Source organism: Episyrphus balteatus, chromosome 3, assembly GCF_945859705.1.
Source record: "Episyrphus balteatus chromosome 3, idEpiBalt1.1, whole genome shotgun sequence".
Classification (NCBI taxonomy): Eukaryota; Metazoa; Arthropoda; class Insecta; order Diptera; family Syrphidae; genus Episyrphus; species Episyrphus balteatus.
Genome location: NC_079136.1, coordinates 86,251,622 through 86,274,003, shown reverse-complemented (window position 1 = coordinate 86,274,003; position 22,382 = coordinate 86,251,622). Strand labels below are relative to the sequence as shown.

Below are 22,382 nucleotides of genomic sequence, written 5' to 3'. Positions count from 1 at the left end.
CTATAAAATCCACCCTCCCCCATCCAGAAAAACGCAGTTACACTCAAGATATTTCAAAAATTGTGTTTTTGGATCGTGTGAGTTATTAAAATTAAAACGAATGGAAATTTTGAAATTCATATATTGGTATTCGGGATAAGTTTTCTTTATTAATTGTATTCTTTTTTCTAACCATATTCAAGATTTTTTTTTTATAATTTTCAAACTAATTTATTTTATGAATTTTACTAACTATATGTTTATTTTTTTGTAAGAACTTGAAAGTACAATAATTAAAAACTTAAAAAAATGAATACAAAAATTCTTATTTTCTATTGAGCTTTATGATTCTGATAAAATGTTTAATAATCAGTTAAATCTCAGTTAATTAGGAATATACTTTTTGACGTTATTCATTTAATAGAGTCTTAATGGTGATACAAAATTAGCCCTTAAAAAACAAAAATATAATGTAGGTATATTGAGATTATTTTGATCAATTCTTAAAACCTTTCCGTAATTATTATTTATTTATTGATTAATTAAGTTATTAATTAAGCCAAAAAAATTGACGAATTTCCTCTTCATTAAATGGTCTGCAATGTGGTGGACCTTCATCAGGAGCACCATCTGCAATGAGTGCGTGTCTCAATGTGGTCATGGCCATATTATTCTGTTTTGAGGCCGCATTCAAGTCAATAATTCGATTTGGATAATGAATTCCTATAATGCACTCAGCTTGTTCTTGTATTTCCAGTGGAGTCTTCCATGGTTCATGACTGAGAATGATAGAAAAAACATATCATATTATTTAATGTACGAGGTGGTCATACAAACATGACACTTACATGTATTTTGACGGAATGTTAGCCAACTCTGGAATGTACTGCTTAATGTACTCTCCATTTGGATCCAATCGCTTAGCCAAAGCAATCGGACAAGTACAAATCGAAGAATCCAATAAAGTCTCAAAGGCCGAAGACGATACCCACATCCAATTGCCAGCACAAACCGACCAATCAGCATCTAAGAGATATTTTAGGAAATGTTGAAGTCCATGTTCCCAACACTGCCACAATGCACCACGAGTAAGAAAAGTTGCCACCGTATTACGCAAACAATGATGTAACCATCCTTCAGACAATAACTGTCTCATTGCTCCATCGATCAATGGGAATCCGGTTTGACCGATTTTCCATTTGGTCAATTGGTCTTGGCAGGGTTTTGCCCAAGGTATAGTCAAACAAATTTCATTGTCTTCCATGCGATCATAGTTTGGGTTGTTTACAGACATGGTGTAGAAATATTCTCTCCAAATTAATTGGCCAGTAATGTGAGCACCACCAGACGAACTATAACCATAGCTTTGGTGAACTTTCTCAAACAGATCATGTACATCCCAATAAAAGCGCCGAACCGATAAGCAACCAAAACGCAAATGAGCACTCATTGATTTTGGTGTTTCCAAAATATTGGGATTAGCTTGATTCGGTAAATAACAGCCGTTTTTAAAAGCATTTTCCTCTTTTTTCAATCGCTCTTTGAGAAGCCGTAGCGATTCTGTTTCGCCACCCTTCCATATGACTTTAGCCACATAACCTAAACTTTCTGGGAAAATATCAAAATCTTCGGGTCGAGGAATCTGTAATGAAGAAGTCATAAATATCATAAATATCATGAATCTGATTAAACTCCTTTCAATAAAAACCTCTTTAAAAATGTCCAAATCGCCACGAAGCTGATCAGAAAGATGGGCAAAATTAACACCTGTCCAATCAATGTCCGATTTAGGCCTTGGAGGAAGTCCAATTACTTGAACAGTATGCTATTTAATTATATGTATGATTTAAATTCAAAATTCTTGCCATAATTCAGTTTCTTAAAATTACCAAAAACATTTGATAAGTAAGTGGAGCTATTCCCCCATTGGTATTTATAACCATCCTTGGATCCCATAAGGTGTGCGAAACTTTTTCCACTACTGTGATACCCAACTCAATGCAAAGATCTTTAACATCGTTGTCACGTTTACTCCAAATAGGTTCACAATCATGCTCGAAGCAAATCTTTCCAATTCCCAATTGGTTATGGAGACGTCTAAATATACTAGCTGGATTACCACAAATAAGATACAATTGTCCACCGTGAGCGCGAAATTTTTCATCAATATCATTTAGAGAATCGAGAAGAAATTGCATGCGGTTGTAACCAACGCATTTTGTACCTGGAAAATCAAAAACACAGAATATAAAACAAAAGTACCTACATTAGAAGTAGTAGGTTTCTTATTTAAAATTATGAAATATCATATAGGTATCTCAAATAATTAATTTGATCTGGGAGACCGTTACAATTCTGAAATTCTGAATCCAGTCAACCAAGAATCTCGAAAATCAAGAATTTCGAAAACCCAAAATTCCGAAAACGAAAATAATATTCTGATAGCTCATGAAGCCATTATATTTCTTTTATATTGTGGAAAACAGCATAACGCAGTTCCAACAAAAAAAAAAGGAGCTAGGGAACGTTTTGACTACGAATTCGAATTGAGTTTCGAGACTCGAAACTTAAATATTTTTATGGTCCTTGCCATATAGTTAAGAAATTGAATTGTAATTGAAATTGAATATAAGTAATAAAATTCTTACCAACATTGGCTTCTCAATTCTAGTTTTCAACACACTCTAGGTGAACTTGAAATATTCTCATACATTTTCTAACGAAAATTAAGGGTTATTTTTTAACTATGTATTTATGTCTCGAAAAAAGAAGCGAAATATCTCAAAATTGTTAGTATCTTTTCGCTTTGTGTTATCGACTGGATCATTAGATTGTGTTGATGTAAAACATTAAAATTTTTGATAAAATCGATTCTTTTGCACTATTTATTCTAAGAAGATTTTGCGGTTCATGCAAATGTAATTTTTGAAAAATTAAAATTTTTTTCAAATTCATTTAGCCAATGCTAAAAACCAATTTGGTAAGAATTTTTTTTGTATATCTTGTTAATTTTTCCATTAAAAAATTGTAGGGGAAAGTGGCCTAAAATGGCACCCCAAGGAAAAATGGCTCTTTTGCTAGAAATCGTAGAATCGAAAATAATTAGAAACTTTTATGAACGCGATTCTTTAGTTTATCTGGCAAAACCAACATATACGAAATTTCAGGAACTTCAAGCTATTATTTGAAATTCGACAGGTCAAACTGTCTCTATCCACATCAAAAAGTACACTCGTTAAAATTTTGTGAATTTTTTTTGCAAAAAAAAAAGTATAAAAAACATTGTATTTTGGAAAAAGAAGTTAATGTGTGTACCTACGCATGAAGTATTTCTTATTAATTTACTGAAATAAGTTGGTTTAAAACGATTTTAAATTTTTTGGTGTAAAAATTAAATTGAAAAAACTCAAAATGGGCAAAATGGCCTACTTAGTGCTCGGGTAAAATGGCATACCTATTTCACATGTCATTTTAATTTTTTTTTTCACATTTTATTTTTTTAAAGTTAAAATACAACAGTCGGAAAAAGTATTTTGACAAAATGAACATCTTTATAACTGATGAGAATAATCTGTAACGGTTAAACATAAAATAAGAAAGTTGACGGTTATTTATTAAGTATATTATGGTAAATCTTATGATGGTCAATGTCAGTCATATAGTTGGTATTATGCTTCTAGGCTGCATTTTTTGTATAAAAAGTACTAATTTTTGAGGGAAAAAAGTATTTTGACAAACGTTCTTTTTCAACGTTGGAAAGGTAAGGTAATGCATTTTACGTGTTTCAAGCACGTATACAACTGACAGACTTGTTAAGGCCCCGATTTGTAAAAAATTGGGCAAAACGGCGGAACTTATCATTGAAATTAGTGCATCTTCTGTTGCAAGTCATAATTTCGGTGTGTCTGTTAAAAAATCTGTGGAGAACTGAATTTATCGCGGGAAACTAAAAATTACCAAATATGAAGACACAAAAATATAATTATACAATTATATTATTCAAAATTTACCATAAATGGACAAAAAATGAAAAAAAAATGCACAAAAAAAAATAGACGCATTTTGAAGAATTCACTATAAATCGGGGATTGACTCCAAAAAATCTGAATTTGGAAATGCCATTCTTTCATCAAAAACTTTGTTAGCAAAAGTACCCTTTGCATTGAACTCGAAGAAGAAAATTTTACCATGTTTATGGGAAGATAATACAGTACTTACCTTATAAAACAAAAATTGAAAAAAACTGAATTCTCAAAGGAACATATTGGTATGCTTCTTTCATTCAAAAACAAAGTTTTATTGACCACATTTTCACAAATTTCTATCCCAATGATCCGGGAAACGTAAAGGAACTGTTGAAGCTCTGTAAAATGTTGGTCAAGTTTGTTCCAGAAGCGAAAAGCACAACAACATATCCCTTTGAGAATTAAATTTTTTTTCAATTTCTGTTTTATGAGATAAATGCTGTATTATCTTCCCATAAACATGGCAAAATTTTCTTCTTCGAGCTCAATGCAAAGGGTACTTTTGTTTTTCCAAATTTGTTTTCCATTTCCAAATTCAGACTTTTTGGAGTCAATCCCCGATTTATATAGTCCAGTAATTTTAGGTTTTATCTGCGGAAAAATTCCTACTGGGCTGAATTTTGGTATACAGCTTAATGACGGCTTTGTTATGAAGATGTGAAAAATCGACATTGATATCGTGTCCGCGTTAAGAGTTATAGGGGTCAAAAGGTCACAAAAACTGGTTTTTCACGATTTTCAGCAAAACGGTAAGTCTTATCAAAAAATTTCAAAGCAAGAATTGTAGACCAGATTATTATATATAAAAAGTGTCATGACACTTTTTTTCCTAAGACCCACCGTTTCTTAGGTATAACGATTCAAAAAGTTGGAGTTTAGTTGTAATCGTCATAATCCTATTCCTGAAAAAAAAACTCCTAACTGAAAAGTTCCTGAAATTTCATTATTTTTTTAGCTTGAATTTCGTTCCTCAACTGTTAAGAATATGGGGAAACCAAAAAAAAATGGAAATTTTCGCCATTTTTCCGATTGGGGCCCTTCTCCCGAAACCATTTCCCTGGGAATTTTTGTTTAGAATATGTCTGAAAATATACAGGGTGTGCAATAGAGAATGGACAACCCTAAAACGGCTTATAGCTACACTTATGATTGTTCTAAAAACAGATAGAAAAAAGTTCTATCGCAACCAGTTCATAAAATATGGACTTTTTTTCGTTCAGTGTATTTTAAATTTTATCATCTTATGTTTTCGTTCACTACAACCACGAATGAATGAATTGTATTTATTTCTTTTTTTTATAATTTTCTACAATAATTGGATGAGTACATAAACACTTTAAAAATTTCATAGCTATTGCACATTTTTTGATGCAAAATGTAAAAAAAGTATTTTATGAAAAATTTTAAACACCTGTGATATAAAATAAATCTATAGAAACCTAGGTGGCCAACTTTCTTAAAAATATTCTGGTATAAGGAGAATATTTTTAAGAAAGATGGCCACCTAGGTTTCTATAGATTTATTTTATATCACAGGTGTTTAAAATTTTTCATAAAATACTTTTTTTACATTTTGCATCAAAAAACAGATTTCAAAATTTTTTTTACGAAAATGTGCAATAGCTATGAAATTTTTAAAGTGTTTATGTACTCATCCAATTATTGTAGAAAATTATAAAAAAAAGAAATAAATACAATTCATTCATTCGTGGTTGTAGTGAACGAAAACATAAGATGATAAAATTTAAAATACACTGAACGAAAAAAAGTCCATATTTTATGAACTGGTTGCGATAGAACTTTTTTCTATCTGTTTTTAGAACAATCATAAGTGTAGCTATAAGCCGTTTTAGGGTTGTCCATTCTCTATTGCACACCCTGTATATTTTCAGACATATTCTAAACAAAAATTCCCAGGGAAATGGTTTCGGGAGAAGGGCCCCAATCGGAAAAATGGCGAAAATTTCCATTTTTTTTTGGTTTCCCCATATTCTTAACAGTTGAGGAACGAAATTCAAGCTAAAAAAATAATGAAATTTCAGGAACTTTTCAGTTAGGAGTTTTTTTTTCAGGAATAGGATTATGACGATTACAACTAAACTCCAACTTTTTGAATCGTTATACCTAAGAAACGGTGGGTCTTAGGAAAAAAAGTGTCATGACACTTTTTATATATAATAATCTGGTCTACAATTCTTGCTTTGAAAATTTTTTGATAAGACTTACCGTTTTGCTGAAAATCGTGAAAAACCAGTTTTTGTGACCTTTTGACCCCTATAACTCTTAACGCGGACACGATATCAATGTCGATTTTTCACATCTTCATAACAAAGCCGTCATTAAGCTGTATACCAAAATTCAGCCCAGTAGGAATTTTTCCGCAGATTGGGCTTAAAAATGACTAAAATGACTGGGCTATATAGTGAATTCTTCAAAATGCGTCTATTTTTTTTTTTGTGCATTTTTTTCATTTTTTGTCCATTTATGGTAAATTTTGAATAATATAATTGTATAATTATATTTTTGTGTCTTCATATTTGGTAATTTTTAGTTTCCCGCGATAAATTCAGTTCTCCACAGATTTTTTAACAGACACACCGAAATTATGACTTGCAACAGAAGATGCACTAATTTCAATGATAAGTTCCGCCGTTTAGCCCAATTTTTTACAAATCGGAGCCTTAATAAGTCCGTCAGTTTAATACGTGCTTGAAACTCGTAAAATGCATTACCTTACCATACCAACGCACACAGGTAAATTTTCCCAAATTCATGGCCAAAACTACAAAAAAAAAATTTGCGATTTGTTGTTTTTTTTTAATGCCAAGTTGTTTACAAATAACATAAGCTTAGAACCTGATTGATCATGCGATGCAAATTGTAACTGTTTAATCAGTAGATGCTTTCAAAGTAGAACATTTTAATTAACGAGTGCAGTAGCAAGGTTGGTTTCTTATAAGAAGTAGTTTGCTTTATTTTTTATTTAATTTTTTTTTGGCGATTTTTAAAATAATTAACATGGATTCTGTTGCTAGTGGTATGTTAAAAAAAGATAATGACAAAGATAATGCAAAATTTTAAGTCTAAAGTAAATTTTAAAGCTTTTTAAGATAATGTGTTTGAGCAGTAAAAACAAACAAATTTTTTTTCTTTGATAATGAAAAAGTTAAGTTGATTTGCGTTTTTCTGTACTGAAAATAGTGTTGAAAAATAGTTAAATGTTTCCTTTATGGGAAACAATCCTAAAACATTGCGGTTTTTTGCGACTTTTTATAATATTGGCTTCAAAAGGTGTTGGGGACGGTGATTTTTTTTTTTTTTTAATTAGATTTTTCTTTTTTGACACAGGATCGTAATTAACTTTCATTTTTCTTTTAAGAAATAAGCTTTCTGAATTTTTAAAAAGCTGTTCGTCACGTGACATTACAGAAAAAATTAATTTTTTTGGTACCAAAGGTTGAAATATTGAAATTTCGGAGCAAATAGAGAAAAATTTAACGGATTTTGATTTTGCATATATGAACATAGAAGAAGATGGCTGAGTGCCTCCAGAAATAACAACACCTTTTTAAAACAAAATATAAATTGGTTGCAATATGAAATATCGTTTCCATGCTGAGCCCATGGCTTTGTTGGACGGCCTCAAATGGATTTTTCAGACCTAAGCGAACGGTCAAAGAGACGTAAAACAGAAGATTTACGTTCTAACTATAATGCCGAAGAATTAAGCTATGCTGCGCCATGCAACTGCGAGAAAAAGGGAAACTTGTTCATCAAATGTAATGAAAAATATAATATTTTCAACTCCTTCACGTGCTGAAAAATATCAAAATCTTTGAAAAAAATTGACCAGAAAATTATTCCATATACAGCAGAAGAAGCACTTTCAATAGTTGTTTCATAGTTAGTTTCATAATTACCATATGTATCCAAACTTAAGCCTCAATAAAATTTATTCATTCATTGGACAGCTCGGCGAAGAAGCCCAAGGATCACGAAACAAAGATATAAAGCGTTTCGAGAAAGTTTCCCAAGAAAATTTTCGAGGCAGCAAAATATGGAAGATGTGTTTTATAATCTCTTGGTCTCTTCTGACCCATTAATAAGTGGTTTGAGAAAACTAAATCCTAAAACAAAAAATGCGTTTCCCTCTGAAATACTTCAGTTTCTAATAGAACCAGAGATCGAGCAAGCAGACTTATAGTTACAGTTTCACAACTCACAAGTCATTGAATGAAACTCACACTCATGTTTATTTATGTATATAGTTGTTATCTATGCCTGCATTATTTATTTATGTATAATAACGACTGTTCAACTGTTTTTTTCAATCTATTGAATGTATAAATATTGTATTATTAAATGTCAAATGAAAGAAATCCTATGGCGTAAAGTAAAAAAAAAACGACTTTTTTCATTTTTTGCTTCTTTTTTGTGAATTTTCTTGTAAATTTACTTAAAAATGGTGAATTTTATGGAAATTATCTTATTTTGATATAATCATGCAATAATAAATTGAATAAACACAAAAAATAATTTTGGCCATGTTTTTGGGAAAATTTACCTGTGTGCAACGTTGAAAAAGAACGTTTGACAAAATACTTTTTTCCCTCAAAAATTAGTACTTTGTATACAAAAAATGCAGCCTCGAAGCATAATACCAACTATATGATTGACATTGACCATCATAAGATTCACCATAATATACTTAATAAATAACCGTCAACTTCCTTATTTTATTATTAACCTTTACAGATTATTCTCATCAGTTAGAAAAATGTTCATTTTGTCAAAATACTTTTTCCGACTGTTGTATGTAAGTATAGGGGTATTTTAATCATAACTCATTTCTAATTTAGTAGATTTTAATTTTTTTTCCAAATCTATTTGACAGAAAAGCTATTTGAGAAAATAAAAAAAGCCATTTCTTTTAAAAAAAAAATTAGGAACTCTGAAAAAAAAACACTTTCTCTCTGATCTATGTGACTTTGAAAACTGCAATTGATTTCGTATTAGTACAAAAATAATTTCATACGTTTTAAGATTTACTTGCCCACAAGTCTTCAAAAACTTTAGTTTTCTTAATTTGGTATAAAAATTATAACAAACTACTTTGTTTTTTTTTTTTCTTTTTTTTTTTTTGTGAGAATTTGATATTTGATATTGATACGATTTGAACTAAAAATAATAACTACCAGCATTTGCGTTACTCAAAGCAAAACTACTTTTCTTATGTAAGTGATGCAGTGCATTTTACATGAAATACTAGAACCATAATAGTATAGTTTTTTCACCAAATTTCTAACACATTCATTTTTGTTGCTTTAAGGCCGTGTGTGAATTGTGTTAAATAGTTAACACCGTGTAAAATTTTTGACACTATTGAGGTGAATACAAAATTTTCAGCTGTTCAAAATTTATTGGGCTCTGGGACCTGGTTAAATTTTTTTTGCAGATGGTTTTGTTTTTTTTTTTTTTTTTTATTAAAAAGGAGTAGGTATTATGGCAGAAAAAATTTTAAACAATAATCCATACAGCTTGAATTTTTTTTTATTAACCTCAATAGTGTCAAAAATTTTACACGGTGTTAACTATTAAACGCAATTCACACACGGCCTAAGTCTATAACACAAATCGCGCTAAATTTTCACAGCCGTTTGTCTCCTTCGTTCTCAATTTTTTTCCGTGTGCCTTATTGTGATTATTATAAAAATGTGATTCAGCTGATATTCATTAATAAATCTTAATTCAAATAAATTTTAGAGAGAATTTTGTATAAGGGCTAAAATTTTGGTCTATCTGCATACTGATCGAAAGCGGCATCAAAAAACTAAATTTTCAGTAATAAGACGCAATATGCCGAAAAAGAACATCTATTACTTTTTTCATTAATAAAACAAATTAATCCATATTTTTAAATTTTTTCCCGACGTTGCGTTGGTTACTTTCCAACTTCTTCAGGGGTTATTTTTTTATTGGACTTTGTTTAGGTACATTAGTAATTTTTATAATTTATTGAGTTTAACAGCACTATTTTATTAAATGAACGGAAAAACTAAACAATTAAATTAATTAAAAAACCAAGACAAAGCAAAACAAAATTAACCAATAATATCACAGACTCTTTACTTTACACAATTCTGTTGATTAATATAAACGGTTATAATTGATTTTTTCTCAGTTTTTACTAAAAAAGACAAATTTACAACTTATAAAATGCAATATAAAGATAAAAGGGGTTCGCTAATCCTGAAAACTGTCACTGGTTGTAACCATTAAAAAAATATAATATTTTAATATAATATAAGTTGTGTTGTTTTTTAGTGGTGCGGTAATAATCAATTTCTTAAACCAATTTTCGAAAAAATTATAAAAAATTAACTTTTTTTTTGGGACAAAGACAGAAAATTTAAAAAAATAAACACTCTACATCAATAGTGAATTTCGAAAAAAACCTTTAGTGGAGTAACTAAAGCTCAAAAATTGGCAATATTAGGGAACCCGGCCGAACAGCTTAGATTTTGATGATCTTTTTTTTCAAACGTCGGTAATTAAAAATACTTTAAAGTCTATAGATTAAAAATTGCCGGTGTTGCCGTTTTGATTTTTTAAATTTAATTGAAGATTTTTGTGAACAAAAACAAATTTTTTTAAAAAATTTTTCTTAAATTTTATAAATTAATTGATGCCAAAAGATTGTCTAGGAAATTCAAGGAAAAAAAATATATGGGAGTGAGGGACAATCTTCCATAATTCAAGCGATAGATGCAATTTTCTTATTAATTGACTTCAAACACAAAAAAAAATATTTGAACACAACGGCAACACCTACAATATTCAAATAAAATTTTTTTAAAAGCTAGAAGCTTAGTCATATATGTAAAATTAAAATTAAGTTAATTGAATGAACGGCTTTTGAAAGAATGGTAATTGAACTCAGATTTTTGAAAAAAAAAAAAAATTATTGAAAAAATTTTAACATGCCGTTTTTTAAACTTGGTCGTAATATAAAATGCATTTATTTTCAAATTATAAAAGGAAATGTCAATATGTATTAGGGTTTATGAAAAAAATTAAAAAGTATTTCATTTTCGAAGAACTTTTTTTAATAAAAGTTTTGAAAAAAAATGTAACTTATTTTTTTTTAAAGTTCAACATCTAAACATAAAATTATTTTTAATTCATTTAATAACCCTTACTGTTGAAAGTTAAATAGCAAAAATTTAAAGTTCCTATTTACCACAGTCTTTGAGAAAATTAATTATTTCAATGCAAAAATTCAGTTTTAATAAAAAAAAACCATTGAAATTGAAGTAATTTTTCATTTTTTTTTTTTCAAAAGTGTGATATATTTTACCTTTTTTGCCAAAATTTTTTTTAAAATAAATTCATATTTTATTAGAAAAAGTTTGGAAAAAAGTGATTTTAAATTTTTCTAATAACATTTTTTTTTTAATTCTGAGTTTGAGGACCATTTTTTCAAAAAGTCTTGATTAAATTTAGTGGATTTAAATTTAAGAGATAAGAATGAGCTTCTGGCTTTTTAAAAATGTATTTTAAAATACTGTAGGTGCTGAGGTCAGAATGTTAGAAAATTGCATTTATCGCTTAAACGATGGAAGATTGTCCCTTACTGCCTTTTATATATGTTCCTTAAATTACCTAGAGAATCTTTTGCTATCATTTGTTTTATGAAATTTAAGCAAAAAAAAATGGTTTTGTTAAAAAAAAATTTAATTTTAATTTTAACAAAACAATACGGCAACACCGGCAATTTTTAATCTATAGACTTTAAAGTATTTTTAATTACCTACGTTTGAAAAAAAAAAATCGTCAAAATCAGAGCTGTTCGGCCGGGTTCCCTAATAATTTGCTTTAGTTTCTCTACTACTTATCTTAAAAATATTATTCGAATTTTTGTATCAAAATCATTTGAGCCGTTTTCGAGAAAATTTCAATTCAAAATGTTTTATAGAAGATTAGCAATCTAATTGAGACAGTTAAAAAAAAATATCAAATAAAACAAATACTAGCTCTACATTAAGCAAATAAAAAAGTATCTTTTAATATAAAAATGTACAAACGAGCACATTTTTGTCCGTCACAACGCTGATTAAAATAAAATAAGTAATTAAATGTAGGTACTTACATTTCTAGCAAAAAATTCAACTTGCTCATTGTTTATAAACAAGTTTAGTTTTCTTATTATTATCAAATACATAGATACACATATGTATAAATGTTTAGTTGTTATACCAATATTGCTGAGTCTTTACTTATTTATATTTCTCTCAATTGTACTTACCTGCACTCTCGCCATCAAATATAAATAAAGGTAGCAATCTTGTTTCATTTCTTTTATCAGCAACTGCCTCAAACAAAGCCGGATTATCATGGATTCTAAGTCCGTGTCGAAACCAAATAATGTTTGTTTTCATTCTCCAAATATTATTTTTCAAAATATATTTCAATTTATAAGTAGGTGAACTATCTCTGATAACAACCCGAGAACGAATGCATTAATCTTTTCTATAACATCGGTTCTATGACTACTATAGCTTTCACAGAGCATGAAATTACAAGGGTTGATTTTCAAGTTTCAATACTTTTACAAAATCGAGAAAAAAAAAACACCGCGATTTATTTTCAATACTACAAGTATTCTCTCTCACTCCTACTTAGAAAATAAAAATTGCATAATTTTTGCAATGTGAAAACCACCGAACCCTCTAATACCAGCGGTAGAGGGTGAATATCACTGGTTGCACTTATTTAACAACACTCGTCGTCATCGGTCGTCGTTGTGATAATAAAATTTATATTATGGTTGCGTCCGTCTTCTCATCAAAGAGGTATAATTTGAAATGAGATGGAGAACGGATTCAGGGTTTTGTGTAGCAGCAGCAACCAAGCAACCACAAACTTCAACTGAAGCAAAATTGTTACAGAGAACTTGACAGCATTTAGATACTTAAAAGGTTACACATGTACTTGTATATTAAAGCTATTAATTCCTGGAATATGTTTAACTGAATCCTAGTAGATGTGTTCAATGTTTTTTTTAGAAAGACTAAAGAGTTGAGAGGAAAGTCACGTTTATTGTACGACTGTGGTTTATTTATTTATCAATAGTAGGTAAATAAACACAAAGGGTTGATTTCGCGGAAATTCTCAACCGGCAAAATGTAATGTAGGTATCTCTATTGATGTAAGGATAATGTTTATGCAAACAAACATTTCTAATTTTCAAGGATTGCCAACTAATAAAAATGATTAGAAATCCCTATTTTATCCATGGCTGAGTATTATTAGGTTGTCTGTTGGTAGGCTTTTCCATAAAAATAGGTATAACCCTATTTATTCTCAACCAGCGATATGTTGCCCAAAATGTTCTGTGAACAAAAATATTGGTATGTTTGCATGTAGGCTATATTGAAAAAGGAAGTAGATTATTTTAACGCAGAGTTGTAAAAATATCAATTAAAAAAATGCATTTGAAATTAAAATAAAATGCACGACTGGGTAGCACGAACTTGCTCTTAGAGTTAAAGTTGCTTAAATTTTTAAGACTTTTTATATAGAAATTTGGAAAAAAATAAATATCGTTTTAAAAAAAAATTAAATAAAATCTGAAATCAAATTGCCCTCCAAAGTAAGTATGCAGTTTTGATTGATATATTAAGATGCATTTAAAAAAAAAAAAATTTCAAAATCGTTAGAGCCGGTTTTTAAAAAACTAATTTTTTTTTAAATAATTTTTTTGGGAAAAAAGTTTTAAAATAAAATTGGTATGCCATTTTGTAGAAATTACTAATCAACATCTTACAACAAAATTTCAAAAAAATTCAATGTCCCGTTTTCGAAAATTTGATTTTACAAAAAAAAAATTTTCAAATTTTTTTTAAAAATCCAAAAATTATTTTTTTTGAAATTTAATTCTTGGTTCATATTTAAATTATATAAATGCTTCTTCACAAAAAGTTTCGTTGAAATCAAATAAGCAGTTTCGGAGATAATCGGATTTGAAAAAAAAAAACGGTTCAATGGCAGGTACCGTTAATAATGATTTTCAAACAAAAATTTTTTCATTAGAAGATAGACCTTAGCTTAAAACTACTACTTGAATTTTTTAAACAAAATCGTTGAAGCCGTTTTTGAGATATTTCAATTTTACTTAAATCGGTATATGACAAGTACCGTTATTTTTTATCCAAAAAAATTAATTCCAAAAATCCCTCTGGAGAGTCGCCAAATAACGGTACATACCAAGTTTGACATCAATCGGTCCATCCGTTTAGGCTGTAGCTCCTTATACAGACAGACAGACTGACAGACAGACAGACAGACAGACGGACTTCCGGGACTTTTTTGGCATTGTCTACCATTGTAATGTCATGGAAAAATGTTATCTCAACTTTTTTTTGTACGAATGCATAACTTGATATATAGTACCTACATATATCGCAAGTAAAAAATAGCTTAAATATTTATTGCAAATAAAAAAAAAAATGCATTAAAGAAAATTTTTGATTGCAAATAAAATATGTTTGTAAAAATATTTGCATTAAAAACATCGTATATTTTTATTTTGCATTAAAAAAACAATGTAATTGCAAATAAACAATTTTCTGACCAATGGTGAAGGTATTAGGTATATTATTATATATATTAATCAAGGAAGATCCTTTAATTTATTAAATTCTGAACAAATTTGTGCCGACTCAAGTGAAGTTAAAAAGGTGTTTTTAAATTTAATTTGTCTTCCTTATTTAATGCTGTAAGTAATGCTAACAGACTAGCGTTTTTAGTTTTTTCTCAAAAAATGCGGATAATTGAAATTAAGTACATTATACATATACATACATGTTAGGGTGCTTCTTAAAAATCAATTTTCGAAATTTTAACGGGACACCCTTTCATTTTGTTCTTTCTGCCTGAAATATAAATTGGGTAAAATTTGGGCCAGTTTACACACGTTCTAGGGGTCGCTACCACAATTCAAAGTTTTGAAAAATACACCAAATTTTGTTTTTTTTTCCCCAAAATTTTAAAATTTGTTATCAGAATTAAGTACTGTATATTAAATATATATTATATTTGATACAAAATACAGCGGAATAAAAATTTTTGAATATTTTTGAATTCGACATTTTTTTTTTGTGTTATTCTGTAGAATAGCCAACTTAGTGATCTTGCTTAATTGAAAAATTCAATGTTTTTATCTGATTGTTTATGAGCCTAATATCTTTATTCGTCAGACAGTTAACTGACTGTTTATTAAAAGATTGAAAAATCGGGTCTTAAGCGTAGATACTTTGTATTGTAACAAAAAAGTTTTTGTTGAAATTGATCTTTTTTTTTTACTTAGGTAAATCTTTTAATATTAAAATCGGAAAAAAATACCATATACTATGCTTATATGGTAGAACATAATGCAGGGGTGTCCCATTAAAAAATCGAAAAACATTTTTCGACCATATAAGAAGCACCCTAATACATATATATATTTATATTCGGTTTTTCGCCTGAATCGTTTATGGTTTAACCGCGTTTGTTTAAAATTTATTTATAAAAGGTTTGTATAATAATAAAGGGGAATAGTTATTTGTAACCTGCGATAACTCTTGCCATAAAATCTGTGATAAATTGAACTGTGATAACAACTGTGATAAAATCGAAAATTAGTTAAAAACTTTAGAAAGTTTTCCCCAACTAGACGTAGCTGAACCAATATTTGAAGAAACTGATATAATTGACCATGTACTGAAGCTTGATGATTCATCATCATATGGTCCAGATGAAATACCACCTTTCATTGTTAAACGTTTTACATCTGTTTTAGCGCGTCCTTTGTGTTATCTGTTTAATTTATCAGTTCGTACGGGTGTTTTCCCCAACATTTGGAAGTCCTTATATGTTGTACCACTTTTTAAGAACGGTAACAAATGCAACATTGCTAACTACAGAGGAATTATGAAGTTATCCTGCATTCCAAAATTATTTGAAAAACTTGTCCAAAATCATCGCCTAACTAACATGGATTTATGAAGAATAAATCCACTGCGACCAATCTTATGGAGTTTTGCTCGGATGTTATTACGAAGAACCAAAATGGTTGCCAAACTGATGTCGCATACCTGGACTTCTCCAAAGCATTTGATTGTGTGCATTATGTGAAAATAATTGGATTCCATATATGGTTTTTAACTTGGTTAGAGTCTTACCTTCACCAAAGAACACAGCATGTTTGTTTTAAAAATGAAATTTCAATAATGATAATAGTGCACTCGGGTCTCGGGTGTTCCTCAAAGAAGCCACGTTGGTCCTTTTTTATTTTTAATTTTTATCAATGATCTAAATAATATAATAAAACATTTCCATCCACTTTTATTCGCCGATGATGGTGAAACTGATTCAAATTATCTTTTGTCACAAATATGTATAAACTCTCTCATTCACGTTCATTAAGATCAGTAGATTTTATTTATCAAAGATTTAATAGAACGATCTATGGTTCACATGAGCCGTTGTATGCTGCTTGCACTTTGTTTAATAAGTATTTTAATTTAATTGATTTTAATGTGTCAAAAAATTGTTTAAAAACTAAATTGTATATTTGTAATCTCAAAGCTTATAATCATTGTAATTTATAGCTAAATAAATAAATAAATAAATGTATTTTGAAATACAAGAGCAAGTTCGTGCATTTTATTTTATTTGCAATAAATAATTTCTTAAAATTTTATTTGGAAAAAATATTGAGGATTTTTTTATTAATATATCTAAAACTGTAACATTGAAATTTTTTAATACGGATGTCTAATTTTGGAATAAATTTCGGACCGCGGCTTAATTGAGAGTGGCTTTTTTTAAAATACATATGTAGGTGAGATGGAGCCTAAGAAGGTTAAGTTGGTGAATAAAATAAAGGTTAAGTGAATATGAAGTGAAATATTTTTTTTTCTTTTTAATACTAGATTTCAAAATGTTTTGAAAGAGCGAAAATTGCACTGGATAACTGTTTGGTAAACATCCCGAGGTTGATGGCTCTGACCTTATAACAAACCATCTATTTTAGCTTTTGACCAATTATATTTTAATATACCTCAGGTTAAACAATTTCAAAGAAAAAAAGTTACACATACGCCACAGTGACCTTTGAAAATCTAGGTAAATAATGACTAAAAAAAAATTAAGTTGCTAACCAAAAAATAATTCCGAATAGTTGCGCACTGGCGTATACCGTTTAAATATTTTAAATGTGTGTGATAGGCTTAAATCCCGAAAACGACGAATAGCCGAGAAAAAAGCAACCAAACCCCGAAATCTCAGTTAGGCTCACCTACAATAACTGTTTATATAACAAAAAATACTACCGAGATGCTTGCCATGCGACGCTAAGTAAAGAAATGAACTTGCATGAGTGGGATAGAGGACCCAAAAACAGAACTTAAGTTTTCTTTTCTTTCCTTTCCTTTCCTTTCTTTTTTTTCTCTTTTTTCTTTTCTTTTCTTTTCATGTCTTTTATTTTCTTTAATATTTGCAAATCTTTTCTGGCAACCCTTAACACTCCGTTAACCCAAATCTATTTAATCATAAGCTAGAATGAGTAAGTTACCTATTCGGAAGATATTTTTTTCTTTATTTTATGATGTATGTGTATGTGTGTTGTTATTATGTCAATATGTATATTTCAGCCAGTAAATGACGGAAGGTATCCTGTACACAATGTTAGTGAATAAATTTTACTTGACCTTGAACCAAGTGTTGGGGTCATACATGTAATATATTACAACTCAATCGATCTAATACATTGCAGATATTTTAATTGTTAAAAACAAATTTTGTGAATTAAATTTATTGGGAGGTACTTTAAAAAATCAGTTCTGACTTTAAACTGAGTAGCTCATATTTAGTTAAGACCCAATCAAAAGCTTTTCTGGACCTTTCGGCTTTTGCAATTCAAAAATGCATAAAATATCAAAAATTTCTCCAGTCATTGGTCATGAAGTCATGATGTTTCCTATAAGCATACCTTGTTTTCTGTTTATCATGAACTCCTATAGTAAAATACCTTGCTTTTCTGCCCAACAAATTTTTCTCCAGATATTGAGCCTTATATGTTTTTCAAAATGCCAGACGCCTCAAAGACCTAACAAATTGATATTAGTACTCAATACCTCTCTTCAATACTGCGTCACAACTTTTTTCAAGACCCCTGCATTTAACTCCTCATTGACTGAACTATTTAAAAAATAGCCCTAAAAGCAAATTTTTAAATTACAAAAATAAAAGTCAGACTGTATAATCAAACCACTTGTGGCATTCGAAATCCTTAAAAAAAACATTTGGGTTTCTAAAAAAGGGAAATGCGGTTATTAGTCGAAAAATGAAAAAAATAAAGGCATTTTAAGTATTGTGCATAAAGTTATTTAAAGTAATTCGGTTCAACTGCCGCTTCCACACCTGTCAAGATTCAAATACCTGTCTAATATCTCTGAAATGAACTGATATCGATAGTATGTTATGCGTCTGAACATTATTAATAACGTCATCTCTATCCTGTTGACAGCGGGGTTCTTAAATCTTACATGACATCAATTGGAAAATTCCACAAAACCAATGGCTTTAGTTTTTGTAAAAAATGTTTATGTACTTGCACTTTAATATACAGAATAATTATGCATTAGGGTGGCTTCAAAAAACCAAGGTTTTTTTTATAGTGAAATGTTTTATGCAACGACTAGGAATTTATTGATACTTCACGAACGTCATTCGTGTGGGTATGAACATCTTTTTTCTTTTTTTTTTTATTTTGAATTTGCATTTCCAATTTGTAGAATGGATAAATGTTTTTTAAGTCATTTGCAGTGTTTTTATTATAAACAGAACGGAACAAGGTTTATATTGGAACAAGGTAGTCTTCAGTCTTAAAAGAGATACTTCAGCTCTCCAACAAATTTATGAATTAAGTTATTTGGGTTAATATAAATCCTGAGGTAAGCCAATACATCTTGTTAAGTAGAGTGGAGCGATTTTGGACTTTTCTTTCAGATCATGGATAATGCGTTGTGGTCTTTTGAACATATTCTGATACTTTTTTTTATTTCACAATGGAAAAGCCTCGAAGCTCGTTTTTCACGGTAATCGATATTTTGTGAGTTTTTAGAACCCATCTGAATTGACTTATTCTCTTTCAATTCACTACGTACTGCTCATAACTTATGCTAAGTGGTCTCTGAGACCAAATCCTATCCCCTTTATGGGCCGTCAATGGAAATAACGAATTGGGGATGCTCTGATAAAATTCACATTTTCGCCAAAAATTCAGATTTTTTAAATTGTATAAAATCCCACCTACAACAACTTTATTTCACAATTTAATAGTATTTGCTTTATTTATTTGAACCTATTAGAACCTTTAAAGTTATGACCTATGAAGGACCCAAACTGAGAACTTTTCTGCAATAATGATGTAGTTTATGAGGGATTTAAGAAAACGTTACTATGACATACCCTGACCCATTTCAACAGAAATTGCAATTCTAATACTACACTTAAAAATATCGTTAATAATTTAATTTTTTAGATAAAATACTAACCTTGGTAACTGAATTTAATTTTGGTTGGGGTCAAAATTCTGCTTTCAAAATTCTGTTTTTCAAAATTCTGCTTTTTATAATTCTGCAAAAAATTAAAAAAGGGTTTGGAAAATGTTAAAAAGTGCGCGCTTTTTAACATTTTCCAAACCCTTTTTTAATTTATTGCAGAATTCTGTAAAATCATCTTTTTGAAAATTTGTCATTTTTTAAATGCTTATTAGGTAATTTTTGTTTTATGAATGAATAAATTTGAAAATTTTAAGAAAAGGTTTAATACAAAACATTTCCGAAAATAATTAAAAATTTATTAATTTATCAAAAAAAGATGAATGTTCAAAAATTTGAATAAGAAAAGGAATATTTTGTATCAAACAACATCGGTTCCAATTAGTTTACATATTTTATTTGAAAGAAAGTCAGTATATGGAATTCAAAAAATATTTGCGACACTTAAATAAAAAAAAAATTAGGAAAGTACCAATGTTGAATTACATTAATGAGGTGTATTTTTCTTTAGCCAGTGCGAGTGCATATGCTATAAAAAAAATAGAATTGGCAGAATTTTTTTGTTCAAATATAATGCTTGCAGAATTTTGAAAAGCAGAATTTTAAAAAGCAGAATTTTGAAAAACTGAGTAGAAAAAAAGCAGAATTTTGAAAAACAGAATTTTCGCTAAAAAGGCAGAATTTTGAAAAGCAGAATTTTGAAGCCAGAATTTTGACCCGATCCCATTTAATTTATGTCGATATCTTATTTCAATCCTTAGATATCTGACATCTATAGGTGTTTCCATAATTCTTGCCCATGCTAAACATATCGTTAAACGATTTATTTTGATAAATGTAACAATACTAAAAACATAAGTTTGTGGAAAAAAAGATTGTATGGTATTTCAGAAAACCGGCAGCACTCTGTTGTTGAGTTCACGAATATTTCGTTTACCATGATAAAATAATTAGGAATCGTAAAAGTTCTTCAAAATATCATGGGTGAAAAATTGTTTTTGTTTTTCTATTTCAATTAATCGAACGCTGAATTGGAGTTCTCGATTCTTCATAGCAAATACTACATTCTTGAGTAATTCGATTTACGGGAAACTGGGGTGTATGTGTAACTTTGTTTTAAAATAAAAGTCTTAAAAGTGGGAACTTTTAACTAAGCCGCATTTGATTTGAAGATTTTTTTTAGTCCAAGAAGCTTGTTCTTAGTAATTTTTTTTTTGGCTCTGTTTATTTTTTTTACAATAAAACAATATGGGTTCTATTGCTATGGGGTATGTTTGATGAAAAGAATTTAAAAAAAGTTATATAATTTCATGTAGTATTTTCGTTTTTAATATGTGGAAGAAATCCCTTTTAAAGAGCTTTTCAAAATAAGTTTAAAACCCTGGTTGGACGTCGAAATTCAATTTCCATCCAAGAGAGGAAGCACAGGAAGCTCGAAACAAAGACATAAAACGTTTTTAAGAAGGTTTTTCAAGAAAATTTTGGAGGCAGAAAAATATAGAAGATGTATTTCACAGCCGCACAAATATGATTTTATATATGTAACTATTTGGTTTAAATTAACAAATTAATTACACTGGGCAAATTGAGGGCAGATTATATATGTATATAAAAAGCTTAATCAGCCACTAAGTAACTTTTACCATTGACCTTTTGGATATTGGATTTATGAAAAAAAAAAAATACATTTTTCTAATCTTTCTTACTTACTCTCTTAAAATGAGTCTTACAGTATTGATCTCCGGAAATTTGCTGCAAAACGCAATGATTTAATATTGCATTAAAAATAATAATAAAAATTATAACAATCCGTCTTATGTTTTGTTGTTGTTTTAATAATATCTTAAAAACTATTACATTGAAAAATACATTTATAACAAAATTGTAAGTCTACAGCTCTACATTGTTTTTTTTTTTTTTTTTTTTATTTATTTATTTATTTTTAGAAACTATACGATCCCATTATAGTATCACTTGACCGATTAGTTGAAGTAAAAATACATTTAAAATGCTGAAATATACAGGGTGTCCCACAGTCACCGCCCCAAGTGAAAACCATGGATTCCTGAGGTCATTTTAAGTCGAAAAACTTAAGAGGTAATTTTCTCGTTTTCGTCCCGTTTTCGAGTTACCACGGTTTTTATGATTTTTTCTCTTTTGTCCTTAAATTGGCCTTATCTTTGCCAAACTACGTTTGATTTGAAAGATTTTTTTTGCAACCAATCAAGAATTTATTGCAGTTTAAGTTTGTCTCAAAACTTTTTTTCTGCGGACAACCGTTTCTCCACAATTTTGCATCAAACACAACTTTCTTCGTTTTTTAAGTTGTTTTTTACACTTTCATATTATTTAAGTCAAAAAAACACGTTAATGAGTATTAATTTTTTTTGCATTTTATTAAACCCCAGTTTATTTTCATAAAAAAAATAGGTTTTATTTCATAAAAAAGGCTACTGAAAGTAATTAAAAAAAATAAACAAACTGAGTGAATTAAAAAAAAAATAATTTTTCAATACAAAATTAATTTAAATGAATTAAAACTTTTTCTGAGCTTTATCTATTTGTTCTTTTCTTAACCACAATTGCTCAGAAAAAGTTTTTAATTCATTTAAATTAATTTTTTATTTAAAAATTATTTTTTTTTTCATTCACTCAGTTTGTTTATTTTTTTTAATTACTTTCAGTAGCCTTTTTTATGAAATAAAACTTATTTTTTTTTATGAAAATAAACTGGGCTTTAATAAAATGCACAAAAAATTTATACTCATTA

At 28.9% G+C, this 22,382-nt stretch overlaps 1 protein-coding gene across 1 annotated transcript; it reads right to left on the bottom strand.

Moving 5' to 3' along the window:
* Nucleotides 1-323: 323 nt before the first annotated feature.
* Nucleotides 324-12,814, bottom strand: LOC129914400 (cryptochrome-1). Its single transcript, XM_055993628.1, has 5 exons — nt 12,310-12,814; nt 1,869-2,203; nt 1,688-1,804; nt 828-1,621; nt 324-758 (listed from the first exon to the last, which is right to left on the bottom strand). The coding sequence occupies exons 1-5, from the start codon at nt 12,440-12,442 to the stop codon at nt 530-532; spliced, it is 1,608 nt and encodes a 535-aa protein (XP_055849603.1). The 5' UTR covers nt 12,443-12,814; the 3' UTR covers nt 324-529.
* Nucleotides 12,815-22,382: the final 9,568 nt, after the last annotated feature.

Bases quoted from the DNA above. Each gene is read 5' to 3' on its own strand.
- LOC129914400 (XM_055993628.1), bottom strand. From the start codon at position 12,442: ATGAAAACAAACATTATTTGGTTTCGACACGGACTTAGAATCCATGAT. The intron at 2,204-12,309 runs GTAAGTACAATT...TTGATTTTCCAG, and splicing joins ATTTGATGGCGAGAGTGCAG to GTACAAAATGCGTTGGTTAC. The intron at 1,622-1,687 runs GTTTTTATTGAA...TCTTCATTACAG, and splicing joins ATTTGGACATTTTTAAAGAG to ATTCCTCGACCCGAAGATTT.